Genomic DNA, 15,285 nt, shown 5'->3' on the forward strand with positions numbered 1-15,285 from the left:
TATCCGGCGACCCGGTGTTTCACACTTCCAAACGGCGAAATAAAAAAAATAAAAAATGTTGCCACAGCCCTCAACCGCTGGTGTATTCGAGTATTGTCCTTCCGTATCGGTCTCAAGCGGTTATGTGACATGGAAAAAGAGTACCGCATAAAAGACGGGTCAGAGAAGGAGTAAAACACAGGACCAGCGCTAACTTGCAACTAAAAGGTTTATTTCGTCTTCTATGCACTACTCTTTGATTACGTCTGTCAACAACTAACAAGCCCGTCAATCCATTATGTTCAGTTATGTGAACTTAATACAGTCACATTTATTGATGATAATAAAACTATATTGAATTACTGACTGAAGGTTTCACAACATAAATGAAAGGTCGATGACCTTGAAGATATACATCATTAGTAAATTCACCCGCAAATTATCTGAAAGATGCTCTGCATATCTTTTTTGGCATTTTTATCCTCGATAGACGCGAAGCGATTTGCAATAGCGTTACTGTGTTCCTCACGCATATCTAACTTGCCAAACATATAGAAATTTGTTATTGCCTCCTTTATGTCATGAACAGCAATTTTATGTGTCTTTGGGCAGGACAAAAACAAAGTCAACAGGGAAGCGTGACGGAACTATGACGATTACGCACGCAGAACGTCAGGGCTGTTATGTTGAGTAGAGCCTAAAATACTATTTTGTTCTAGGAACCACCATGAGTTTTCTCTCCAGCTTATGTTTGCTCGAACTAACATTTTCAAGTTGTAATTTTTTCCACGCACTCTATCTAATTTGAACAGACTGCCCTATAATGTTTTTATCTGCCTGACTTCAATAAAGCATTAAATCATACAAACTTGGAAACAGCGCAAAACAAAACACACAAAAAGATAAGGGACAAGAACGATAAGTGACCGAACACAACGCTGACTGGCAACTGAAGTTTATATTTATATTTTCTGTCACATTTTTTAATTCGAGCGTTCATTGCATATTATCACACTCTTTGCTATTCTCCTTACTGCTAGTTATGTAAAACGACGACTGAAATTTTCTAATGTGCCTTTTTTGTATATATATATATATGCATCTTTTAGATCGGTACGTTGATCGTTTCTTCCGACAGTCATTGCTATTATTTTTACCGTTAGTTATGTAAAACGATAGTTGAAATATTGAAATGTGTCCTTTTTTATTAATTACATCTTTTGGAAATGTACCCCACACCTGCACGGTCCTAATCAAGGCCTGCAGTATATAATAAATAAATAAATAAGTAAAATTGCAGTTAGCAAGTGCGATTCTTATTTTCAAATGGAATTGACTGGCATCTTCTCAAGAACAAACCTCAAAAGCCCGGCTATGCCACTTTATACTACATAAGAAAAATATTCACTTGAGTACGCGCTATTTTAGGCCAGATTCGACCTGAGTGCGAAGCTGCGTATAAATGATAGTGCACCATTTCGATCCCTTTTATCGGCATGATTCTTCGCCTGCATCACGGCGCTGAGTGTAAAGGGTGTTAGTTAGGAAAACGAGTGTTGTGATTGTCACCGTTTTTATAAAAGGTATGTCACTGATTCAGAGTGACTACAAATGCATGCGTTTGTCATAAATATTTCAACTGCTTTTAGCTCAGTCGCGTCGTCATCATATACAGGGTGCGGCCATATGGGCTAACACATTTGGCACGCCTTGCGAAATTCGAATTCAAAACGTACATACTTGAAATTGGGCATGCGAACCTAATCTCGCGAAAAGTTTTGATTTTTTTTTAGAGCTAAGGCCATAGTAAAGTATTAAAAATATAGCAAAAATGGCGATCGTACATTTCCTATGCCCTGTACCGGATGTTCATCGTCTTCACACTGGTTTAAACCAGTGTGAAGACGATGACTACTTGGGAGCAATCTCACAATTGTGAGATTGCTCCCAAGTAGTCATTGTTTATATATTTCGTTAGAAGTATTAATTATCGCGATTATCTTGCTCATCGCCAGCTTCTGCTATTGAGTTTCGGCGTTGTTGCGTTCAGCAAGCAACCTGGGAGTGACCTCAGAAACAAGTGCGCAGACGACAAACAGGCTGGTATAGGACACAGGAAATGCACGGTCTCCGATTTTGCTTTATTTTTAATACTTCACGACCTTAAAATTGAGTTCTAAAGGAACAAATTGGAGATACAACTTCTTAAAAACTACGTCCGCGCGCCCAATTTCAGATATGTACGCTTGGAATTCGAATGTTGCAAGGCGTGCAAAATATGTTGCTCCTTACGGCCGCTCCTGGTATATTGTAAAACGTATTTTGTAAAGTATATTTTATGATATTTACGGCGACGAGATACCCATTCCATGATTTTAGGCACTTCAATTACTTTCCTAGTTCAAGAACACAATAACGATTCAGCTTTTAATCCTGCGATGCAAAGCTAAAATACCAATCACGGGTATTTTAGGTGGCCTACTGTACTTCGTGACTACCTTTCGATCAAGGTAAAATATATATAACTGAGGTAAACAGATGAATGCTCAGTCGTATAAACACGACGTTTCTTTATGTTGATCTAGATTTTATTTTACTGTTGTGTCAAAATAAATAACGCAATTTCTTATTTTTGGTACCTGAAAGTAAAAGTAGATTGTACGAACGATAAACAACTATACAGTTACTCGTTTCACGGCGGAAATAGTGCATATTGGAAAAAACTGCGGAAAACAAATTCTCAATTTATCGGTTCAAACCGGTTTGAACCGGTTCGAACCGGTTTGAACCGTTATATTTTACTCCCCGGAGCTGATTCGGAACTGAACCGAAAGCCGTGAACCCGAACCCGAACCGAACCAATAAAAATTTCGGTTCGACACTCTGATTATAACACACTTCTTATCGCTTATCTGTACTGACCCGCAGCACTGCACGAAGCGAAGTCCCCACCCGCTTGCATTTTACTAATATTCAACATCGCGCATGCGCGTTTCGCCCATACAAACCGTTTTAAGAAATCAAAAGTCGAGCACTTGTGTGAAAAATGTCGCACCATTCGCCAGAAGTACGCCGGACGGGCGTGAACCCCAAACGAACGAAATTATTCAAAGTGCATTTGACGGTTGCTAATAGCCATAATATTTGTTATGTGTTTGCTTTCTTCCTGCCTGAGTATGCCGAGATAATTTCAAACACACCGTTCAGGCACAGATTTTGGGCGTCAGTAAAAGCTCGTCCAAAAAGGCTTAGCGAGCAGTAGGGGACGCTTGTTAGGGCCTCCGTCGTAGCTAGCCGATCTCAGCGTTGGCGAAAACTTAATTTTTTATCAGCATAAAATTTGAGTGGGAGATATATGATGACACAAGGAAGACATCGTAGTAACTTTGTGCAGTAGTGAGGTCGAATTTATTGTGTTTTCTTAAAAGTTCATGCGTCAACGCTGGGCTCAACTTTGATACTCCTGTGAGGGTGCGCCTTGCTTTTCGCCCAATGAAGTAACAAGAAGCGGTCGTTTGGCAAACAAAATACGTGTAACACTCCAGGTGACCGAATTTCACTTGTAGTTCACTGGTACTAGACGGGATTATTGAAATTGAACTCAAAGATGAGGTGATTAAGCCACGTCTTACTACGTTTGCCTACGCACTCATAATATCCGGTGTTTCGGGAACCAAGAAAAGTTCCCCGGCCTTCGTTTTGTATCGCTCGAGAATGAGTGTATTGTACATTCGTAAAAAAGTCAGACAATCGAAAACGCAAGCAGCGCGTTCGGTCGCGGCGTGATAGCATGAAATGAATCTGCTCAGTCGAAACCGAAACTGAGTGGCCAACTAGTTCCCACAGTGCACTGCGTGGTAATTTCGCCGCAATGGGGCGCGTCGGTTTTGGAAGAAGTCCATTTGCAACAGCACACTAGCGCCAGTTGAACCTCTAGCGTACATTATAATAACTCTATGAGTTGGAGATGTCAAAATAATTACAAAAAATATTTTGACGGAGGACGTCAAAATGTTTTTAAATTTTTTTTCACGTCTTCAAAAAGTGGCGTTACGGATGTCAAAATAATACTCAAAATTATTTTGAAAGTGGACGTCAAAATAATCACTACCACGTTTTCTGGCCTTCAAATGGCGGCCTCCTTTACGTAAAAACGTTGCGAGCGCCTCCCAACCAGGAACTTCCGGTCGTACGTCTTGTAGGAACCCCAATCTCAAGGCGCGTTCGTTTATTTCGACTTGTTGACTCTGCTGTCGACCCTTCCTCCTCCCGATGACTCAGGGTCAATGAACGGGTTGAGTGGGCAACACTCAAGTTGGGACAGTTGACTACACTCTCTATTTTCAGCTGATGGGACTTGAGCTTTGAACTGTCGCGGCGTAGGTGCAGAGAAATTATCCAATTTCTCTCGAGAGTCGGGTTTTTGCGTCAATCATGGACCGGGAGCAAGACGGCGACGACACTATCCGAACTGGGATCCTTACAGGCAAGCGTAAACTTCACCGGTAAACATTGCATGCGCAAAAATGGCATGTGGACGTTTATGAACGCATGTTAAATCGTGTTCTTGTCTTTGTTACGCAGTGAGCGACAGATGTTTTCGGTCAGAAGCGACGGACACGAGTGGCCACAATCTCGTGGAATTGGTGCAGTCGAAAACCTTGTAAGTGGGAGTGTGAACGGCTTATAAGCACTTGCTTTTTAAAGGGGCGATGCAGCAATTTTTGTACTTCGCGCAAATACCATTTAGAACGGATCACTGACATTAATGACCTATGAAACACGCTTTTGTTTTTCACCCCACGCAACAAAAGTCCCAGAAAAAAATTAAAGAAACACGAGCAGCGTTCACCTAGAGCACTATATAGCTCCTACGGAGCAGAGTAGCGCAATCCTTTGAACTCCGTGTTTTGCCGACAACATGGCCGACAGAGCGGCTCGGCGCGAGTCACGTGGTACTCAGGGTTCCAGGAGGCGGCCCGCCCTATGGGAAAATACATAGAGATCGATACAACACGGCTGATTAAAAAATGAACGGCGAGTTCACACTTTTCAAAACTAGCCTGTCGTGAAGTTAGTAAAGCACTAAACACTTTATCAAAGTTTTAATAATATCGGATGCGTGTGCAAATTTTGAGAAGGCAATTTCCAAGGCAATGGCGTTTGAAGCAGACGATTTTTGCTCGCAGCGGAGATGGGCTTTTCGGGTTGGCCAGAGTGGGTCACGTGAATGGTGTGACGTCGCCGTGTCGTCTGCTGCATGATGCCGCTCAAGCAATTTTTTAAAAAAAAGTCAGGTCCTTTCAAGGCACAAAACTTAGCGCAAATTATTCTAAAATGTTCCATTATTATGTCAAAAACGATTGCCATTCCGTACATTCCCACATTACTGAAGAAACAACGATTTTCTCACGTTCTCCATGCATTTCTGACCGCAGTTGGAACCTCCGAGCGTTCGCCACTAGTCGCCGAGAGGCGGCGTTCTAGATTGCGCTACTCTGCTCCGAAGGAGCTATATAGTGCTCTACGTTCACCCCCTCAACTCGCAGCCACAACAAGCGGCCACGTGATCTAGAGCAGATTATATGCCGCCAATGTTGATCATAGCCACGCACTGGGGTTGGCAAAGCACAGGACACGCGCTGAGTTCCAGACATTGTTATGGCTCGGCTATTGTCGTCGTTGCAGGGATTGGACACGGGCCACTACCCGAATGCTTCTCGAGCTAGTAATTATCACGAGCCCAAATCGAGTGCCCACGCAATGCTCGGGTCCAATCTATGAACTGCATTCAAATATCATCATTGGGGTGTACTGCGATCCCCACGTACGTCATCAAAATTCGCAAAGGAGAGATTGAATGAAAATGAATTCCAATTGAATATTGTTGCCAGGGACGGCGCCAGGATCTTCATAATGGGGCGGCAGTGGGGAGGCGAACCAAATTGGGGGGGGTTGCTCTGAGGTGCTGTCGCCCACGGGCTTATCGAAGATAGCTTATGCGGTGTGCTCATTGAAAAGGGAAATGCGGAGACACGAGAAGGAAGAGTGGGGGCGGGGGGGGGGGGGGGGGGGGGGGGGTGGGGGTTATCGCAGTAGGGACCTCTGTCTCCAATGCTCAGACTCCCAACCAGGTTTTGCTTCCCTTTCTGAGACAGTCCGGAATTCCCCATGACCTCGACTTTAACTAAGCTCCCCTTCGTTCACGTCCCCGGTCTCCGCTAAGATAAGCACCACAGAGCGGAATATGGAGAGAAAAGCCAGCAGGCGTCACAAAGGGGAGCTTCTTTTTGCGCTTGACAGCTTACTCGCTCGCGGTGCGACTTCCAGTGGGTGGACGTTAATAGAAAAAAAAGGGTAAATTAAAGGCATGCACTGCTCTAAAGTCTGGACACTCGTTACACTGGGTCTTCAAGCCGACGTCGTTGGTAATTATTTGTGAACAAAGCTGCTTCATCTTGGGGTGGCAAAAGAAATTTTAGGGGAGGCGCCCGCCACCCCTCGCTTCCCGTTGGCGCCGTCCCTGATTGTTGCACCGCTCCTTTAAGGTATTGTGAACTTAGTAAGTAGTTTAGAACTGTTTTTGTGCAAAAGAGGAGTTAATGAACCTCGTTCAGCTCATTTTTATCTGAGCAACCACCCAAGCATGCTACAACACTGCGCATAAAAGCGGCTTTTTCAGTCGGTACCCTCCATCGCTCATGGTTGAAGTAAACAGTGTTTCAGTGTGAGCAGATGTATTTTTTTTACCTAATTGAAACATGTTGGGGATAAAGGACAAACATTTATGCGTACACCGAGTGACGTAATTTTCGAAGGCTGTGTTGGAAGTTAGGAACTCGGGCAGGTGGAGGTAGCTACTACAAATAATTGTTTGTTGTCACTTGATTGTTACAAGTACTACTGATGCCATCTAACTTTTGCTGTTTTACATTGTTGTTTCCTCTTTTCCGGAACGTGCAGAGCAAAGTGTACTATTTTGTTTTTACCTTGACTCAGCTTTATTGCAGTGTGATGAGTGAGTGTATGTTTTTTATTCGTTTTTGAGTGTATCCTTTATTTTCTTTTTATTATTAAGTGTATTGATTGTTTTCTAGTATTCTCATATGTTGTTCACTGTGCACTAGTTCCTATTGGAACGATTTATGTACCCCCCCCTATGTAATACCCTCTCACGAGGGCCTTTAGGGGTAATATGAATAAATAAATAAATAAACAAGTGACAACTCAGTGTTTTAGCTATCTGAATGTACACGGAGACAGACACCCACCAGAGATATTTGAGGAGCATTCTGTCTATTTTAAAGATGCACAGCTTTCTTTAACTTGTCTCGAATTTAGGGAGTGATATGGCTTGTCGGCACAGTTATTTGCTCGACCATCGTCACTATCGGGAGAAGAAGCAAATAAGGGATATCTCTTGTTCGACTAGTGCTTTAGCACGTATGCCTTCTTTACGAATACATCAAATACTTGTTCCATACTGCACTTGCACAAACTCACTATGGACCTTTTGGGGAATATGTGCTGCCACCTAGACACGCGACTGGGTTCGAGACTAAATGGCTAGAAAACAATGTGCGCACAAGGCCTGTCCCGCCCGTTCGATACCCAAAGTATCAGCCACGTCCTGTTCATTCATTGACGCGCTGTGACCTAGATATGGCTCTCCCAAACTTGCCTTTGTCCCCATCATGCATAATTAGTGTTGTTCGTTTTCGGGTAACATCCGATTTTACCCGATTTTTACACCCCGAACATGTTTCAGGAGTGTCGGGTTAAACCTGATTTCTCCCCGAGTTCTAAAACCACATAACCAACCTATTTATTTTTACACCACACAGAGTTTGCGGTGCACACACGCTATCTACCCTACCTCAGGACAACAGTGACCTATAGTTCATTTCGCAAGCTGCGTGCAGCACTGTGGATGCTACACGGCTCTCAACCAACCGCCCAACGAGTGCGCCTAACTCATTGTGACATTCTACGGGGGCCGGCTGAAATAAAGCGACAATAGGCGTTGGGGCCTCGGTGGGACATTTCCGTCCCCCGCTGTGCAGGTGGAACCACCTCAGCACGCCACGTAGCTTCGGCCCTGCTGCACGCAGCTTGTGAAATGCACTATCAATCCCCTTCAACGGCTGTTAGCTGTCGACGCCCAGCAGGGTCTCTCAGGTAGCATGGCCATCTTGCTGGCGTCCAGCCTTTCTCACTTACAACGTCCGCGACAGTCAGTCGCGTAAACAGATTGGTAAAATTTAGCAGGTTTATTCCATAGCGAAATATCTGATCGAAGACGACCGTTGACACCTGAGGAAGAGGAGGATTCCATGGGAGGTGCTTCCCTTGATGCGACAGACGGCAATCGGAGCTGGAAAACCCTGATGTCCCCCCAATTACCAGCTTGAAAGAGATCCTTTTCTTTAATACGTTGGCATTAAAGAGCTTGTAATACCCTGCAATAAAAAAAAGCGAACGTATTACCGAGTACATTTGTAGATTTAACCCGAAAAAACTTGAATTTCGAATGTTTCAACCCGATTTCTTCCTGATTATCAGCTTGAAAAATAGCACCCGATTTTTACCCCTGAATTTAAAAAGATATAAAACCCGAAAACGAACAACCCTATGCATAATCTTTTGTCCCGAAGTTGACACAAAGAAACCATCTTCCCTCTCTGCTCTGCCAGAAGGAAGAGAGAGAGGGTACTAGAACCATTTACTCTCGAACCAATGTTTCTACAAAAGGTTCATTAAAGTCTGTATGTTTTTGCACCGAGAGCAATTAAAACAAAAGAGATACTCTGCGCTTTTTACCCTGTGTGCGATAACAGTCCGAAATATTTAGGTCAGAAAGTGTTCCGTTACCCAACAACTCTTTAAAAAAATATTTCACAAAACGAGCGTTTACAAAGTAATTGGTAAAAACGGTGAAATTAAATAAAAGTGATATTTTAGCAAGCATATTTTGAACTCCCAACCCTTAGAGAGGACCATAGAAGTGTAACTACTTCCCATACATGGTATCAAGTAATATCTTTTTTGAGACATTGCCCCACTAACCTGATGACGTAACAATTTGGTGGCGATGCCAAGAAGATCAATGGAAATACAGCGAACCTGCAGGCGAGCCGGTGGATGTTGACTGTGCCGAAAATTACCTAAGACTGTGGTAAAAGGTGAGAAACTTGGTGGAAGAAAAAGGACTTGGGAAAAAATGTCTCAAAGTCCTTTTTCTTCTGCTAAGTTTCCCAGCTTTTATCGCAGTCTCGAGTAATTGCAACATAGCCAAGATGTTTTATTGAAAAGATGCTTGAAAAAGGACGACACATATTTTGCATTTTGCGTTTCCAGGATAAATGGGACGGTCACCATCCGACAATGCACTCCCGACGACGCGGAAAAGATAAAGGCAAGAAAAGGGGATGTTCCCATCAAACAAGGCATGCTAGAGTTGCTGACAGGATGAGCACGGTTGATGTCGACCTGCCGTTCTCATCCTTTCAGTGACTATAAGAGTCAAACTAATCTTAGATCGGCATCGCGGTTATGTGTCTTCCAGGAAGTCTTGGTAATGTGGGCAGACGTCATGAAGCTGGACCTGATTTTGACGACTGGCGGCACAGGCTTCTCGGAAAGAGACGTGACGCCGGAGGTATGGCGTTCTGTTTCTAAACGTAAGGCTGTGAAGCGAACTTGGTTATGTTTGCACATGAATACGGCTCCCAGTGAGCATTGCGGGTTTCTAATTAATAATGCAAAATATGTTTAGCAGACAACAAAAAAACCAGAGTAGTTGGGTTTTAAATAGGTTATTCCTTCTATCAACCTAAAGTCTCCCATATAAGAAACGCGACACAAAGGACAAAAACGGAGCAAGTGAGTTTATTGAGGAAACGCAACGACAAAGAAAAGAGAGGGAAATGCTGAGCGGGAACACACGCAGGGGAAGGAGGCATGCACACATGTCTCAAACACAGCTGACTAAAATTTATTCGAAAAATCCTTTATTGTCCCCCACTCCTCTCTGCAATGCCTTCAGGCCCCAAGAGACATAATAATTGAAATTAAATAAAATATGCACTTGTTCTCTACTTACCAACTCCCAAATATGCGTGCATTCCGGTTTGTTACCGTGCTACAGCTATAGCATGATGCCAACTATCTATCTTGATTGGAAAGCTACAAACCTTGTGAACAATGCTATACATGCCAGGGAGTGATTGATATTGATATTTATTTTGGCCCAGGGGAGGCACGATGCTGCAGAAAAACAAGTCAACCGTTTCATGAAGGCCTGCGGTGCCACATGTAACAATGATGCAATGGTGTAGTAAAGATGAAAGAAAAGTTTGGAACATAGTCAAGCATCAGTGAGGGACACCGGTCCTCTGAAAAAGTGTTAAAGGGACACTGACAGGGTATTTATACTCGCCGAGGTTTTTAGTTGTACGTGACATATGAGAGCTCAACTACCCAGAACAGAATTTGCGGCTCGAAATGCGGTTTCTTTTCGCCCGAAAACCGCCGATCAAGAACTGGCCGGTTCGAGTCTCGCTCACTCTCTTTTCCGCGGTCACGGGCCGTTTTCTAAGGTATCGATGCGACCACCAAATTTAATCAAAGTCGTGGGTCACTGAAAGCACACACTCAATATTAAAAATGGAAAAAAATATGAAACCCATTTTTTGTGGCTTCTAAAAAGCTGTAAATACGTTGATTAAAAAAAAAGTTCCACAGACAACCGGAAGCATTCTGTGCGTGCGTCGTTTCGCGTATCGTGGGACTCCCAGGGACGGCGATGGCAGCGGACGACGGGCGTGGGACCTCTATTTCAGAACTGTCGTTCGCGGTACCGGCGAATTTTGTCTGCCTTTAAAAGAGAAATTTGGGAATGGTCAAAAGAGTTTGTATTCATCCCGTACGACACGCCCGACCACCAAGCCGATTTGCACGAAGACGTCGCCGAGCCGTCGCTCCCTTCTTGTGGCTGAAGACATCGCTCGCGCAAACGTCAAGCGCAACGTGTCTACTTCGAGTTGAATATGCACGCGTACGATTTTTTTTACTAGGTGAGAATGTCGCCAATGCGTGGTGCATCCCGACTTCGACCCGGGAGTGCTTTTGCTAGAGGAAAATCGGCAGCAAACTTTCCAACTTACAGTTTATCGGCTGAATTATTACTAAGGAAAGAGATACCCCAGTTTCGGTATGCTCCTGTAGCTCAGTGGGAAAGACGTCCCCTTCACACGCGGTGGGACCGAGTTCGACTCCCCGTGAAACCTTTTTTTTTTTTCTTTCAAATATTTTATTATGTCTACATATCTTTTTTTTTTTACAATTATTACTGAAGAAACAAACAAAAAAATATAAGAAACAAATGTTGTGGACGGCACCTCGCTGAATTAAATGGTATGGGATTTCCTTTTTCACACCTGCGAACTCAATGTAATCACTTTCGACAAAATGCAAGGAGCATATAAATCAGGTAGCGTCCGCTTTCCGAGGTGCCCGTAAATGGTCTACAGGAATTGCAGCCAGCCATTGGTCCCGATCCCGTTGATCTTTCGGAAACTCTGCCGCACAATGCCACTTCTGTTTCGGACGCGGGACATGTGAGCCAGCTCTTCACGCAACATCTTGGGTGTATTCTTTTCAGAGCCGATCAAAATTCACCACGGGCACTCACTACTCATCTCCAACTCCTCAATGTACAAAACAACTCATCTTGGAGTGCAGAACAACGAGCGGAACATACATAACTGCACAAGAATCCCACGGCGAACAGTTCCCATACGCCGCATGTCGTCTGCTACCGGGAAGGAGAGAAAAAAAAACAAAAAAAAACACGGTCGGGTGTAGCCACGTGACTTCCGCCACTCACTCTCTTCTCTCCACTTCTCCGACCTCCGTCGGGTTTCGGTTTCGAGCAGTTGCGTCTTTTGACTTTATAAAAAAAATACGCTACTCTGTTGCAAAATATTAATTGGGTAGTCCTCCAACACCATAATGAAGCGCCTGGCAAAAAATTAAAAAAAAATTTTGGGGGGTGTCAGTGTCCCTTTAAGACTGGAAAAACGTTTTACTCGGAAGCTGCAACAGTTGGGGAGATCGGGAAAAACCCGAGGGTATTCTGGACAGGCAATTCCTGCATTCTTAGGATGCCAGTTTCAGAACCCATAGTTCTCAAAACTCGCCTGCCTACCCTGTCTATTTGTTTTGTCTGGAGAACATTTTGTTTTACTAAAATGTGGTGGCTCCTTGTCTGACTTTCCACAAAGCACATTTGCTCATGTGTTGCTGTTAAAAAGTGACAATATCTCGATTTGAATCGTAGGCTACAAGAGCAGTGATCACAAAAGAAGCCCCTGGAATGGCGGTGGCAATCATCCAGAAATCGTTAGAAGTCACTCCCATGGCTATGCTTTCGAGGTATGATTTAAGCTTCTGGACTGCCTTGAGAACTGCATTTTCAATTGAACACTTTTTTTTTGTCTGTTCTTACTATAAGAGTCATAGCTTTTCACAATCATCTAGTTCTCCAGATCTTTGTAAACCCGAACACTCTTTGTTTTGAACGACGGAAATGCTTTTATTTTACTGCATTCACACACTGTCCGTATTTAATGCTCCCACCCTACCACCAACCTATGAGAATTCTCCAGCTAGCCCGCAGTTGCTTAGTCTAGAGATGGCCAAACCACGGCTTGCAAGCCTCATGTGACTCTTTGGTGGCCCAAGTGCGGTTTGCGGCTCCCTGGCAAACCTGACCCTTGCCCCCTCCCCCAGACATATAGAAAAAAAGGCAGCTTGCGTTTTGTCAGCTTTGGAAGACCATTTGGAAGACAAGGTCCTTGTCTTCCAAATGGAAACTCAAAATAAGGAAACAAACTGAGCAATTGCCTTACGAGTCGAATTCGCTGTGGCCACCAACTGAGCAGAAAAAGGAATGAAAACATTGCCCCCCCCCCCCCCCCCCCCACCCCCCGCCTTTTTATTGCGGCTCTTCACTTTTAATAGTCCCATTTTATGTCTCTTTGAATATGTTTGCCTGGCCACCCCTGTCTTAGTCGGCGGAGCTAAGTTTGGAGTCCACTGTACCCAATTCTCTGTAAAGCATGTGTGTGTATTCTTGCACGATTTCATGACGTTTGTTGTCTTTCACCTCTCTGTGGTGCATGCATGTGTTCACATTTTATCACATTTGTTGTCTAGCTCTACTCAGCATTTCTTGATATGCTGCCTAATTATGTCTCTTTCTTTTAAATACATTGACAAAAGACTGGTCTGCGGAATCAGAAACCAAACTTTGATCATCAACCTTCCAGGCAGCTTCAAAGGATCTCAGGTATGCAGAGCCGAGACGCTGGCAATCGTTCAGCTCGGTGTATAATTTCTAAGTATACGACAAAAGTTTTGTTTTCTTTTTTTGTTTTTACAGGAATGTCTTCAGTTTGCCAGTCCAGCTATTCCACACGCTATTGACCAATTGAGAGGATGCAAGGAGAAGACCGACAAGTTCCATGCTTCACTTTCGGTAACGGGACTCTGCGAGCAGCGAATTTTTGATGTGCGCCATTCTCATGTATATGCACTTTATTTGTCAGGCGTCGTCTGCTCCGTCCACGAAAGCTAAAAAACATGGTAAAGTATTGCACCATCTTTTTGCACTGCACTGTGGTTGCTAACCAGCCTAAAGGGAGGCCATTGTGAAAAGGCTGCATCCAGTGTCAAAAGGGCTGCATGCCTAAATCACTAGCATAGATATGGCCCTCTTCGTTGGGAAGCATTAGAGTCGTGATGTAGGCGAGTTGGTTCATGGTAATCGGAAATAAACAGTGGACAAAAGTACAGACAAGAACAAAGGGAAGATGCAAACGACTAAAGCACTGGACTTTCAACTACATATTTATGATGTAAATTATAAATGTTTACTGGACTCGCAACTAAACATTTATAAAAGTTTAGTTGCGAGTCCAGCGCTTGTGTCGTTCGTATCTTCCCTTTGTCCTTGTCTGTATTTTTTCACACTGTTTATTTCCAATTGGGAAGCATGTCAAGTGTTGTGATTGCAACACAGACTTTTAGTGCTTCGTAAATCGTGTACTGGAGGGCATGCATACCAGGCCCTAAAAGATCTCACAGTTGTGAAGGCTCTTGCGGAGTAGTAGGGACCTTCAGTGCTAAACATCCGCATCTCTATTTGCCGCAGGAGTGTTTCAGCCAAGCTTATTTATCTGGTTTTGGAACAACTACATATACTCGTAGTGTCATTATTGTGCCAACCTCGACATTCAAACTTTGTTTCGTAAACCTCCATTATGGTTAGACTTGGAACACAGCCGTCTCATGGGTGCCCTGCAATGCCATTCTGTTTTCAACAACATTCTGTATGCCAACACGCTTAAGGGTGCCAGTGCACGGCCAAGGATTCACCGATCAACCTGTCAAGTGAGAAGCGCGAGCCGGGGGTCGCAAACCGGCCGAGACACTCGCCCTACCCTCTGCTGTCCGTCAAGGAGGCTCAGGATATTGTGCTGAGGGAGTGCTTCAAGACTGGAATCGAAGCGGTCGCCCTCAAAGGTAATTGTGGCTGGGCTTTAGTCAGCACAATCTATCAAATGTTGTGGTAACTCAGTTCTTTATTTATTGTTTATTTATTTGTATGTAGGTACATTAAAGACATAGGTGCGAGGCAATAAACATTTCACGCAAAAGCATTTATATACAACATGCACAAGAAAGCATGCACTTATGACGAAACAGAAATCCTTGCGCCATTTTATAACTCGTTGCGTAACAGTGCTAACATATAGAAACAAATGCGCTACCTAATAACATATATCACTAAAAAAAATGTCTAACACTGACAAAAACATTAAAAATACAGAAGATAGATCAACAAGCGCACGTAAGTTAGTGACACAAGACTCTTGGCAAAGGACTCGGCAGATAAGCTATTTACCTCCAACTCTGGTAGGCGGTGGTAAATAAAGAGTTCTTTAATTTACCGTTATTACATTGAAACGGTCTAATTACATTGTCATGATAAGTTCTCCTTGAGTGAGAGAGCAGGTTTTAGGTAGTCATCATGATTTATGTTAGTTTTGCCATAGTATAGAGCCTGCAGAAGCGTTCCGGCCGGCTGTGGATGGCTGTGGTCTTCAGAGTGGCACCCAGTCTGCGACCCGCTCCTACCAACACAAAAAATAAGCGCTTAAAAATTGGCACCGCAACACACATCAAAAGCTCCAACGAAGGTATCGGAAAGAATGAGGGAAAACTCAAAACTGCATCAAAACG

The 15,285-nt window shown here is 43.7% G+C and overlaps 1 protein-coding gene across 2 annotated transcripts in view; it reads left to right on the forward strand.

The window, feature by feature from the left end:
* Positions 1-4,222: 4,222 nt before the first annotated feature.
* LOC8037101 (gephyrin) overlaps positions 4,223-15,285 on the forward strand; it is a 29,297-nt gene continuing 18,234 nt past the window's right edge. Inside the window, exons 1-9 of one of the 2 annotated variants that reach the window (XM_040208449.3) lie at positions 4,223-4,465; positions 4,564-4,642; positions 9,337-9,394; positions 9,545-9,637; positions 12,320-12,414; positions 13,264-13,330; positions 13,424-13,519; positions 13,590-13,626; positions 14,392-14,565. In XM_040208449.3, coding sequence (XP_040064383.1) covers positions 4,414-4,465; positions 4,564-4,642; positions 9,337-9,394; positions 9,545-9,637; positions 12,320-12,414; positions 13,264-13,330; positions 13,424-13,519; positions 13,590-13,626; positions 14,392-14,565 — 751 coding nt within the window. In that variant the 5' untranslated portion in view covers positions 4,223-4,413. Of the gene's footprint in view, positions 4,466-4,563; positions 4,643-9,336; positions 9,426-9,544; positions 9,638-12,319; positions 12,415-13,263; positions 13,331-13,423; positions 13,520-13,589; positions 13,627-14,391; positions 14,566-15,285 lie in introns of those variants that run through there. The other variant, XM_040208450.3, reaches the window with a different exon arrangement.

Source organism: Ixodes scapularis, unplaced genomic scaffold (genome assembly GCF_016920785.2).
Source record: "Ixodes scapularis isolate PalLabHiFi unplaced genomic scaffold, ASM1692078v2 PGA_scaffold10__122_contigs__length_95168666, whole genome shotgun sequence".
NCBI lineage: Eukaryota > Metazoa > Arthropoda > Arachnida > Ixodida > Ixodidae > Ixodes > Ixodes scapularis.